This window comes from Gymnoscopelus microlampas (assembly GCF_963454915.1).
Source record: "Gymnoscopelus microlampas genome assembly, chromosome: 22".
Taxonomy (NCBI): Eukaryota; Metazoa; Chordata; class Actinopteri; order Myctophiformes; family Myctophidae; genus Gymnoscopelus; species Gymnoscopelus microlampas.
Genome location: NC_139959.1, coordinates 37,485,813 through 37,499,155, shown reverse-complemented (window position 1 = coordinate 37,499,155; position 13,343 = coordinate 37,485,813). Strand labels below are relative to the sequence as shown.

The 13,343-nt window shown below is 44.4% G+C and overlaps 2 protein-coding genes across 2 annotated transcripts in view; one reads left to right on the top strand and one right to left on the bottom strand.

The window, feature by feature from the left end:
* ctnnd2a (catenin (cadherin-associated protein), delta 2a) overlaps positions 1-13,343 on the bottom strand; it is a gene marked incomplete at its 3' end in the record, with an annotated part of 597,119 nt that overhangs the window by 234,656 nt on the left and 349,120 nt on the right. The window contains exons 11-12 of the mRNA XM_084048187.1: positions 5,387-5,585; positions 4,584-4,763 (exon numbers count right to left, since the gene is read on the bottom strand). Of these exons, the coding sequence (XP_083904313.1) occupies positions 4,584-4,763; positions 5,387-5,585 (379 nt within the window). The remainder of the gene's footprint in view (positions 1-4,583; positions 4,764-5,386; positions 5,586-13,343) is intronic.
* The window catches only part of mtmr6 (myotubularin related protein 6), a 703,086-nt gene that overhangs the window by 471,816 nt on the left and 217,927 nt on the right, over positions 1-13,343 (top strand). The window lies entirely within an intron of this gene.

The following is a 13,343-nucleotide window of genomic DNA, read 5'->3' as shown; positions in this document are numbered from 1 at the left end:
AGAAAATATTGCTATGCTTATGCACCAATGTAAGCTACCAGTATACAAAGCGACACTGTCTCAGTGGAACCCCCTCAAAGGACCACTGGTTGAGAACCACTGCTATAGAGTGTTTGTTCAGTAACAGGAGTCCACCCTTATCTGTCCAGCTCTTCAGTAAACAGAAAACACATTTCCAGGTCAGGGGAACCGATTTGATCCAATCAGGAGAGAGAACTCACACGGGGTACAGGATAAACACGTGAATTTGGAAGTGATGACACACACAGAGTGTCCTCTTGTCCCTGCAAGGGATGAATGTCAAAATAAACAGTGGAACAAAACCAAAATACAGCCAGAGGGTGTATTTTGGATGTGTCTTTCTGCACGGATGTGTCTTTCTGCACGGAAACATATCAGCACAATAATATAGTGGCTGAGGGCTAAATATTTATATACATATATATAAAAAATAGGCTAAACATTACCTAGTTTCGCTATAAGCAAGAGAACACACATTCACAGTGCCGTTACGACAACACAGAATACACAGGGAACGTGACAACAGTATGAACAACCACAGCTATAATCTCTGTGAAGCAAGCTTTCACACACAAACACAAACCTCTGTGTTTATGTGTGCTGAAGCAAATCATTGGATTATAGCTGTAGCTTCCGCTCGCATTGGAATCACCAGGTTGACAGCTAAAGAAGAATGCATCCTGTACAGCGGTATAGTTCTCAATGTTTTTCTGGGATCAGCGGGCCCACACCTGAAAATGGTTGAAAGCGATCCGCTTGTTCCCACCCATCTGACCACTTAGCATTTTCAGAGCGTGTTTTATTTTAAAAGGAAAAAAAAAATCTCTGCTTTCTTGTTTCTTTCAGAGTTTTTGGCGAGAACAAGATATATTCAACAGCCAATAACTAAAGAACAGAGGGTCGCGGTGACCCGCTTCTTATTTTTCCGCGGAGCACCAAAGCTGAGAGCAGTAGTTCCGAAATTGGCAAAAGGAACCAGAAGGACTGGCCGATCGCTGGAGCGAGTTAAAATGTGTCTAAAGGTTTCTGACGTCGCATGGGTGAGATATAAGGTGCCAACGATTGTGTTCCGGCTTGGATCAATGTAGTAAACCTTAAGTTACTATTTATCGGTATCACAATTAAAACGAATGTTTCATGGCTTTTGTTTTTTACATACATTTTATACTGTATTATCAATAAAATCTTAGTGTTTTGCCAATGACCCCCCCTTGCAATATCATGATACCCTGGTGCACAGGTTTGGGAATTGCTGCTGTTTACTAGTTACACATCCATCTAAGATAATACAAGATAAGACCTTTATTAATCAAATGCAGAACGGCAGTTAAGATACAGGTTACAGTGGGAATTAAAGTACTGTAGATACAGCAGGGTGAAGACACCATGCACACTCAAAGAAACACCATCAACAATGAACCAAATATACAACGCTATACACAACCTCATCAAAGCTTGCATTATGAAATAATGCCTTAACAGAATGAACTATCTGACAAGCATGTCAGATAGTGTCCTCTTACTGTACTGAACTGTTCACTTCAGAGCAATTAGTCTATTGAACGAGCCGAGCAACCATCGTTCGCCTCATTACACTTCTTCATAGCTAGCGGCACAAAAGATGGTATGACCCCCCCTCGACAACGAGACGCTCCATCTCAAGCAGAGGGCTTTATCCTCCACTGACATCTCTGAATAAATAAATATGTCTCTCTGCCATCTCAGATGAATGTGAACATGAAGACATGTTGTAATGCAACGTATTATGTGAAACATGAGAGAGCCACCAGCAGCAGCAGCACCACACCACCACACTGCATGGCTGCTGACATGTGTGTTTGTAGATGGGAAGAGTCAGTCGACAAGGTCACGTCGATAATGGACCGCCGTGGCCTCATTATCAGCGAGATTCACACTACTTCACATGTTATTCTGCTGTGTGTGTGTGTGTGTGTGTGTGTGTGTGTGTGTGTGTGTGTGTGTGTGTGTGTGTGTGTGTGTGTGTGTGTGTGTGTGTGTGTGTGTGTGTGTGTGTGTGTGTGTGTGTGAGTCCATGCCCTATACCCTTTGTCAGATATGTGTTGCATTATTCAGTCCATGTTATAGCTAGTTGAATAGCCTACTTGAAAATGATGTGTGTGTTCATTCTTTCTGACTTCCACTCGGTTGCATCTCTGTTCGCCCTCTCTCTCTCTCTCTCTCTCTCTCTCTCTCTCTCTCTCTCTCTCTCTCTCTCTCTCTCTCTCTCTCTCTCTCTCTCTCTCTCTCTCTCTCTCTCTCTCTCTCTCTCTCTCTCTCTCTCTCTCTCTCTCTCTCTCTCTCTCTCTCTCTCTCTCTCTCTCTCTCTCTCTCTCTCTCTCTCTCTCTCTCTCTCTCTCTCTCTCTCTCTCTCTCTGTGAGATTGACGTGTGGCCTCTGGGATGTGATGTAGCCCGCCTCATATTCCCTCTCTCTCTCTCTCTGTGTCTCTCTCTGTGTCTCTCTCTCTTTCTCTCTCTCTCTCATGAAAGGAATTATACATCAAGCGTCCCGTGAAATATGTATTTATATATGAATAAATGGATGAATGAGAAGAGGATGAGCTGTGGTTAATTGTGAAGGCAAGAGGACGTTCAGTGATCATAGGCCCGGTGGGGAGGCCCGGTGCATGGGGAGGCCTTCACGGGAGGGAGGCGTGTATTGCTCTTAACGAGGAGGAGAGACGAAAATGACACTACATTGGATTGTTGCGTATAGCGCAGTGCTTCTCACACAGGGGTCCGGAGACCCCCCTCAGGGGGGTCCGTCCTTGGGTATGGGGTGGTTTCCAGGGGGTCCACAGCTAAATCAGATAATATACAGTAGTAGCAAAATCAGCATACTGTACCTACTTCAGACCAATTATGCTCAACGGGGTAGTGATCTGCCTGTGTGTGTGTGTGTGTGTGTGTGTGTGTGTGTGTGTGTGTGTGTGTGTGTGTGTGTGTGTGTGTGTGTGTGTGTGTGTGTGTGTGTGTGTGTGTGTGTGTGTGTGTGTGTGTGTGTGTGTGTGTGTGTGTGTGCGTGCGCGTGTGTGTAGACCTGTATCGATGCGGGGGTGGAGGTTCAGTTTCCTGACGCAACACAGCAGTTAAGGTACAGATACTGAGTAACAGAAGCACCGCAAGATACAGCACGGTTGCAATAGTAAAACAACTAGTAGTCTGAGGAAGAATACCATCACAATAGACACCTGTATGGCCTTTACAATAAGCCTGCAGCTATGCACACACAGTCCCAGTGTCAGTACAGTATCAACGCAAACAAATCCATAAACTAACTGTATACACACAGTATACCCAATAGCCTATTACAGAACAATAACAAACATTCGCAGATAGTGTCCATACAGTGTCTCTCGCCCCAAGCTCAGAAAAAAAGTTTCTGTGTGTGTGTGTGTGTGTGTGTACACGGAGGAGTGTGCGTGAGAGAGAGTGTAATCTCTCAAGAACAAATTCTGCTCTCCGTTTGAATCTGTCAGTAGCCGTGTTGACAACCCGTGTGCATTGGCTACAAGTGGGCGTGCTATCAGATCAGGAAGCAGGCCGCGCTTTACCCAATCAAGCGTAGTGGGCGGGATTTACGTGTGTGCCATTCGTTCCCCACTGGAAACAAACCGAAACTCATTTAACAATAGCGTCCTCGAAGCCGACAAAACCACGGAAAGTTAGTAACATTTTAAATTGCTCTTTCATCATAGAAACGAGTGGGCTTATAACCAAAACGATCCATGTTCTTTGGGACAAATGGTGTTAGTGTTCCGTGGAGAAATATTGTTAGTGGGAATGAAAACATAGTCGCACCACCGGAAGTGGAAGGCTGAAGCCCTGAGCACGGGTCGTCCGTTCAGCTACGCCCAGAGCCAAATGAATAAGTAAAAAACAGCAGGGGGCGATGTTTTTCCTTTTTATTTGGCGATGGGTTCCCAGAGGACCCAAACCCAGAGGAGTGTGTGTGAGAGAGAGTGAGACAGACAGACGTTGAGTTTGAATTATGGCCCACACAGCACCCCATAAACCAGGGGTCTTCAACAGGGGGTCCGGGACCCCTAGGGGGTCCTCAGAGCTACTATAGGGGGTCCGCCAAATCTTTTTTACATTAACCACTTGAACCCTAGAATTCCTTTTCTGAGGGGAACATTAGCCAAACATAGCAGATCTACAAGCTCTCAACGCCTCACACTGTGAGGCGTTGAGAGCTTGTAGATCGGCTATTTTTGGCAAAGAGGCTATAGGTGTAGAGGGAAAAAATAGCAGACCAAGTAAAAAAAAAACTTTAATCTGAAACACAATTTTATACAATATAGAGTAGGGGGTCATTGCTTCATCTCTCTCTCAGCTAGGGGGTCCTTGGCCTGAAAACGTTGAAGACCCCTGCCATAGACGACTGACTTTGTGTTCAATATTCGCCACACACACACACACACACACACACACACACACACACACACACACACACACACACACACACACACACACACACACACACACACACACACACACACACACACACACACACACACACACACACACACACTCTCTTACCTGGGGTCTTTCTGGATGGAGTCTATGGAGGGCGATCGCTGCAGGCTTCCTTCGGGCGGCAGGGCGGGACCCGACTTGCTGTAAGGCGACTCCACCACCGAGGGGCAGTATTGCAGCGTGCGGTACGGGTCCGCCACGTACGGGTCCGAGCCAAACACGTCACCGCCGCCCCCACCGCCACTGTGGGGGTGGAGCAACGTTTTTTTTATGGTTAAAGGAGCACTTTACACATTTTCTAACTTATTTTCATTTATTTTGGTCCTCACTAATGCTTATTATCTACTTTTCTGTCTACTGGCTCTATGTCTCATTGGTGGGCTGTGGACAGTTCTGAAACCTGCCTAGTGCCTACCAATGACATCATCGATGGGGGGATTACAAGCTAATTAGAAACTACAGCCTTTCTCTCCCTGGAAAGTTAGCATGCAATTAAGTAATTAATAAAACACATATATATAATTATATATATATAAGTTTATAAATAAATGAATTAATGAATACAAAAACAACTACTGAAAAACAAAAATGTTCTTCCAAAAACCATACAGAACTAGAGAAACTCTTCAAAAATAGCGATGAGCAGCTAGATCTTTTTTAAACTATTTTTGAGACGTTGAATCACTCCCCTGACTGATCCATATTACAATAAAATGCTAAACTAAAACTACGCAAAAAAACTAAAAAAACTAAAACTAAACCAGCAAATCCGTTTTCGAGATTAATTTCAACTAAACTGAAATTGAAAAACAAAAAAGTCAAAAGGAAATAAAAATAGATACTAATGAAAGAAGAAGTGTACTAACCTTGTGGTGTAGCCCGGGCCCACCGTGGCGTAGCTGTTGCTGCCTCCTCGGCTGTAGCTGCCCGTGGCCGCGCCATGGCTGCCCGTACGCTGCAAAGGGGCGGAGTCAACACCGGGGGAGGAGGGGGCTAGAGGGAGAGAGGAGGAGGGACAATGGACATGGTTTAGGAGCTGATCATAGACCCAGTGGCTGAGGTCTACTGAAGAGGAGAGGAGAGGAGAGGAGAGGAGGGCAGGTGGAGAGTAGGAGAAGAGAGGCAGATGAGAGAATCGTACATGTGGAAGATCTAAACCAGTGGTTTTCAACCTTTTTCATGTCAAGGTCCACTATTTATTTGGCATTTAAGCCACGGACCACCTTTTCATGAGAATTAGCCTCTCAGACCCAAAACTTATATTATATTTTGTTATCGTTGAATAAGAATTTGTCCACAATTCCATGCTGTATTGATGTTGGTACCAATAGGAGAGACAACAGGCAAACGTTGATCAAAATAACAATTCTTCTACATTCTCTAATTGTGTAGACTTCTTGTAAATTAAGTAATGCAGATGTTGAGAGATAACTATAAGGGTCCATTTGGTTTCATTTTACGCTCTCAAGAGATAACTATAAGGGTCCATTTGGTTACCAACTCTCCATCATTTAGCTGGGGACCACCTGGAACGCCCTCAAAGACCACTGGTGGTCCCCGGACCACTGGTTGAGAACCACTGATCTAAAACAGCCAAGATCAAAAAGGGGAAAAAAGGACAAAATACTGCTGCTAAAGTGCTTTAGCAGCACTGCTAAAAAAAAACGTTTTTATAATACAGGACATTTTAAACTGAAAGCAACTACATTACATCACTTCAACTGTCAAAAACAATAGTTTACTGTGTGAAAAACCTAGCGCTTCTTTTCCGGTCACGATGGGCCACCGTTTGACAGAAAATACTGAAGGCAGACATTACTCCAGTCACAAGAATTGTCACAAACCGGTGTTGTATATAGGACCCAAAACACAGGAACTCACAAACTCAAACAAAAAGCAGGAAAACAATGAAGCAGTTGACAAGACTTTACCAACAACACTAAATAAATACCAAACATAACACACAGCACAATCTCACAGCAGTATATAATACTTCTCAAACATCACCTCCAACTTACACAACAGAACTGAATCAAACACTCTGACAGGGAAACACAACAATGAACCAACACAGAACTCTTCTTCTTCTCTCATTTAATGGCGGTTCGCAAACCAACTTAAAAGGTGCATATCGCCACCTACTGTACAAGAGTGTGTAACATACTATTATTTATATTCTGCTAATCAACCTTGTGTCATGTAAAAAAAAAATAAACAGTGCCTTTCTAACCATAACTACTGTATTCCCTTTCCCTCTGTTCCAAGAATGCCCATATCCCATTCCCGTCCTGCTTCAACAACCTTAACATATAATTGTGTTCTTTCCTCTGCATAACTGTCACAATTCAATAAAATGTGCTCTACTTATTTTCACTTTCTCCACAGTTCACACATTTGTTTCTCTCTGCATTAACCATTACAGTGTGCTATTTAACCCTTTAAGACCGGGGACGCATCCGAGTTATTTTAGATTTCTTTGGCTATACAAAAATAGCAGATCTACAAGCTCATAGCGCTGCACAGAGTGCCGCACTATGAGCTTGTAGATCTGCTATTTTTTTTTAATCGTGAAAATAGATTGGTGAAGCAATAGGAAGCGGCGCTGGTACCGAGCACAAGGCTTTGGATCCGCCCTTCAAGACCTTCGATAGGGCTGGCTCCTCCAGTCTACTTATGAGCTGACACCCAGCAAAACTGAACATCTATACCACCTCTGTGTAATCCTAATAAGTACTGTTTAATTTCAACTAAATCCTCCCTCACTGACTTTTCTGACTGCACACTTTTCAAGACAGCTAATGAATCAGTGCACACCACCACCCGCTCTGGTCTAACCTCCTCAACCAGTGACGATAGCCACACTCTCTGCTGTATACACTGATAGGTAATCTGGCAGCACAGAACTCAACACTAGGCCAGTCTTTAAATGTCTGGTTAAATGAAAAATATGTTTTTCACACTTTTAGACTAGAGCATAGCTGTGGTCATCATATAGGCATACCAATAGATGCCCAAAAAAAAATGCAATCCATTTTTGGGTATCTTTATATCCACAACTTTCATGAATGTAAATTCATTTTGATTACATCCACCTGCGTGATTCCCATAGCTGCATGTTCCTCCAAACAGTACGCTACTCTGTTTTGAATCTCATTCAAAATGACATTCAGACAGTGTATCACTGAAAACTTTATAGGTTAGAAATAATCCACATAGTAGTAAACATGCTTCACTGGGCACTGGCTGTCTCTCTCTCTCTCTCTCTCTCTCACTTGTAAACAAACACTAGCCATGTTGCACACAGGTGCAGTGAATGAGATCTCAACGTCCCATAGCCTGAAGGGATGAGACCTTCTGATTGGTCGAGACCAGGTTGAGTTTTCAGTTTTTCCCGGTCTTTAAGGTTTCTAGAGCTCGACTTCACTGTTATACTGCGGTTCTGGGGGGCTTGGTAGAGAGCAGTGATGGAGGAAGTAGCGACTCCATTTTGTACTTAAAAAGTAAAAATAGCGATACCACAATGTAGAAATACTCTGTTACAAGTAAAAGTCTGTTATTCAAAATGTACTCTAAAAAAACAAGAAGAAAGAAAGAGTACTTCCATCAGTGGATGAAGGTAAATAGAAATATAGTGCAGCCCCGAGCCAATTCCAGGACAAAAGTAACATCTGGCCACCAGCAGGGGCGCTGTTTGTCCCGTTGCCCTGCAGTGATATATATCAAGGTGTTAATGTTAGTCTGAGGGCCTCCTTTCAGAGACCGTAAAAACACACGCACGCACACGCACACGTGCGCACACACACACACACACACACACACACACACACACACACACACACACACACACACACACACACACACACACACACACACACACACACACACACACACACACACACACACACACACACACACACACACACACACACACCCCTCTACCTGCAGGGTGTGTGATAAATCAGGTGGTGTGTGGATCAATACAGCCATTAGATGACTGTAACTTTAACACAGGCCAGTGAACAGTTCCTTTACAACGAGAATTAGCCACTAAAACTGGAAACAAAATGCATGCGTACTGTGCAGTGTGCACACACATGCACACGCACACGCCCACTCACACACAGCGTCATAGCCACATGCACGCACACTCACTCCAAAGCGTGCACAAACAGTAACACAAACGCTCACAAATATCGCAGCTCGAATAATATATTTGTACTTTCCTTAGAAATGCAGTATAGGCCTGATCTGTGGAGAACCGTTCTCTATGGCCGGCAGTGGACAAAGTACTCAACTCCAGCACTTGAGGCAAAGTATTGTATACACGCCTGGTCAAATATGAAGTCAAAGTTGCTCAGTGAAATTTGGGAGCTTGGGCCAGCACATTTTAGAACTTTAAAAGCAAATAATAAAAGCTTTAAAATCAATTATACATTTGACAGGGAGCCAATGGAGCGAGGCCAAAGCTGGAGTGATGTGGTCAAGTTTGAGAGCAGCAGCAGCATTCTGGACTATAAAGCTGCAGGCCTCCAAGTGATGACCGGTCAATGCCGGAGTTTAACCAATTAAGACCGGGAACACATATGTGTTAATTTTGAAGATTTCTTTGGCTATTCAAAAATAGCAGATATACAAGCTCATAGCGCGGCACCGAGTGGCGCGCTATGAGCTTGTAGATCTGCTATTTTTAGATTTTTTAATAGATTTTTTTTAACTCAAAAATCTTGAGCTTCTGGGGGTTCTACAAATGTCTTCTAAAAACTTATGTCACTATAATATCAGTGGTTCTCAAACTTTTTCATGTCAAGGACCCCCAAAATGATATGTATTTAGCCGCGGACCCCCCATCTCAAAATATGTTGTTCCAGGGACCCCCAGAAGCAAAGATTTGAGTTAAAAATGTTTGCTTAAAAATATGTATATTTCAAGATTTTCACACATTTTCACAAATTCTCAAAAATAGCAGACATACAAGCTCATAGCGCGGCACTCGGTGCCACGCTATGAGCTTTATATATCTGCTATTTTCGAATAGCCAAAGAAATCTAAAAATGACGCAGATGCGTTCTCGGTCTTAATGGGTTAAGGAATTTGCAGTAATCAAGCCTAGATGAACTAAAGGCATGGATTACCATTTGTAGTCGTTTCAGAGGTTGTGTCTAAAGGGACTCTGTGTGAATGTTTGTTAATGGAAATGCAAGCGAGCACCTGCCTGTATAGGTTGGCTATTCTCGGCGCCCAACACCGCCACGCAAGCAAGTATGAACCGTGTTTATCACTGTAAATGTACTGCCGGCTGCAATAAAAGGTGTAAAAACACTTTGTCACCATGTTAGCTGTGCAAAACTACAGAAGGCAAACACCCAAACTCACACACACACACACACGCACACACGCGCACACGCGCACACAAACGCACACTTTCTTCTTCCCATAGCCAAGCTTCCATCTTTCCTTTCCCTACGCAAGTTTCAGCTTCCATATTTGCTTTCTGTTGCGTAGTTTCAGATTTCGCCTCTTCTTTCCATAGCCAAGTTTCAGTTTTCACCTCTGCTGTCCATGGTCAAATTTTTGCTTCCATCGTTGCTTTCCGTACAGTTGCCTCAGCTTCAAGTGCGGCTTTTTCTCGAATGCGATTGTGCCTCTTTTTCCGCATAGTAGAGGTCTGTATGTTGGGGCATGTGGGGTGGCAGTGGCTCAGGAGGTAGAGCGGCAGTCGATTCCGGGCTCCCTCAGAGTTAGTGTCAAAGTGTCCTTGAGCAAGAGGCTGCACCCCTGATTGCCCCCGATGAGCAGGTTAGTGACTCGCATTGGTTTCCTCCTCCATCGACCATCGGTGTATGAATGTGTGTGTGTGTGAATGGGTGAATGTAATGCACAATCTTTGTAAAGCGCCTTGGATAGAGACGCTATATAAATGCACCATTTACCGTTTTACCATTTGCCGTGTGCCGGCTCTAGCTCTGGAAGCTGCAGCACTGGCTGATGAATCTGCTGGAGTGCGTTGGATAATATGGTACAGTAGAACTGCTCTCTGTATGTATGTACGTCTCTCCTGGACCTCCTATGAGCATAACAAAAGAAAAACTAAACATCCTCTGAGGCCACTAAGCTGCCACCATGCTGACAAGGACAATGGCTAGGAGCCACATGAACTGAAAATGTGACGTTTGCACTTGTTGTGTTTTTTGTTCAAATGTAATGGGTTACGTTCAAAGAATCATTTCTCAGCAGCACGTGCAATTGAAGGAAACGGACAGAAAGGTTTCCGACAGGGTCTTTGTTAAAGTTTGATTCAGTCCTTCAGTGGTTCAGTTCAGTCAGACCTTAAATTACAGGACCCCGTGGTCCCATTGAACGCCGCCGGCTGTGATAAAAGGTGCAAAAAGGTCTGATGACGTCGTCACCATGTTGTTTATTTGTCGGGTTGGAAACTGGATGTACTGGATGCACATCCTGGAAGGAATCCCGGTAGGCAGCGGTTCCGGTAGGAGACACAAAAGAGACTCTTTGTGTCTCCTACCAGAACCGCTGCCGGTCATCAAATTATTGGCTAAGGAATGGGACAAAAACTAAAAAAATATCCATGAATTCAAGTCTCCATGGGGTGACTAATCGTTAGAAAAATTGTCATTTTGGGGGTGAACTACCCCTTTAATACTTTTCATTGATTCACTATTTATAAAACACACAGACAGGCTGGACCAATTTCACGTTTACTTAATGTTCTTCTTAAAAAGCAAAAATAGCCAATCTACAAGCTCACAACACGGCACATATGGTTTGGTGTGACACTGTACTGAAGAAGTAAGTCATAAATTCACAACAGCGGGGGCACAGTGGCACAGTCGATAGTGCTGTCGCCTCACAGTTAGAAGGTCCTGGGTTCGATTCCCGCCGGGGACGCTGTGGGCGCTGTTGGCGTGTCTTCTCCTCCGTGTCATCAGCGCTCATACCCTAGGTGGGGTTGGCGAAAGGGCCTACTCTGTGTGGAGTTTGCATGTTCTCCCCGTGTCTCATAGGGTAGTTAATACCCTCACAAAAACATGTAGTAATCCTGGTCACTATACTGCCTCAGCCGGGGCGCCTGATGGCGGGATAGGGAACTGGTAAGAATAACGTGTTCCTTCCACACGCTACGTCCAACCAGGGAAACTCCCTCCTGTCAGGTGACAAGAAGGTCAGTTGGCTCTCATGCATTGAAGGAGGCATGAGCTCGGCCCTGGCCTCCCTAGGCTGGTGGGGGGAGTGTAGTGCCCAGGATCATTTAGAAAATTGGCACCGGGTGAAAAAAGGGTTACAAAATCGAGGGACAAAAATGTAGGGAAAAAAAGAAGGAAGAAAAAATCACAACAGCAAAACCAGTTAATAAGGAGATATGAGGTTTCTGCACGTCATTGACATTATACATAACTGCAATAGACACACACACACACACACACACACACACACACAAAAGGTGTCTAAGCTGGCCATCTCATCACTCCAACACTCTCGTTCTTCGATGTCTCGAGTGGTGGCATTTACTTGACCTTCACACAGTTAATGCATCTCAACACATGCACACGCACACGCACGCACACAAACACCCACCACCAGCAGCAAGTAAGTAATTCAAGTTTTATGGTCTACCTTTGCTTTCTTTGGTGTGAACTTTGAAGAACGATCTTTCAAACGTTATATCCCCCTCCTCAAAAACATAAATATCCTGTAACTAGTAATAGGATACTTTAATGAGCCTCATATAACAAGCTTGAAACGCGGCGCGAACATAGCGTTATAATATATGTAGAGAACGGACGGCCCCACGTATTCCTTTCAATGAAGTTGATCTGCTACTTTTGCTGTTTTCAAATTAGAATCCAGAAAGTAACAGTTTTGGACATATGAGGTTTCCACCCGACAGAGACGATATGCAATACCCATTGTACCCGCTGTACCCATCTGTCTGTGTGCCCGAGTTCTTTTATGCCCATATATGGAGATCCCTGATGTCGTCAGTTATACTGTACGCCCATATTTGTCGCGTATGCATAGATATAGATTTATAGAAGGACTACAGGTGGAAACTCCATATTTGGAAAAGACTGATGTCATCAAACATGATGTGAAGTACTTGCGAGGCTCCTGTACCTACGGTATATAAGAGCGCAGCATGTGTGATTTAACTGTACTCTTCTATAAGATGAGAGGCTCGGAAGTCAGCTTCCGACTTGTTGTGTTTGTTTGTCTGTGAAATGTGGAGCTGGAGCTTGTGTCTGAAAGGAAAATCTCAGGATGGACCTGAAGGACCTCATGCTGCCGTCACTGTGGGACGCAAAGTCTACTTCTTCGGAGGGCCCTTCAGCATGGAGAACTGTCATCGAATTGACGTGCACGTCTTTAACACAGTGTCTCTACTCTGGACAAAGTTGTCCCCAGTGACAACCGGAAGAGTAGAAGGTCCCCTCGAGGTTCCCTCCACGCGCCGTGGCCACACAGCTGTGCTGATAGGAGATATCGCCTACACCTGGGGAGGCGGGGAGCCTTACTGCACAGTGCTTTATGCGTTTGACGTCGGCACCCACAGATGGTTCACACCCAGGGTTTCCGGGACCTTTCCGTGGGGGAGGGAGGACCACTCAGCCTGTGCCTTGGGAAAGATCATGTACGTCCATGGAGGATACCAGCAAATTAATGACATACATCATACAAATAATGACATCTGCAAGTTGGACACCACCACAATGGTCTGGGCTTTAATTGACACAAGAGGCTCTCCACCACGTGCTTTACCATACTACTCTGCCACCATCATCGGGACAAAGATGTTTGTATTTGGGG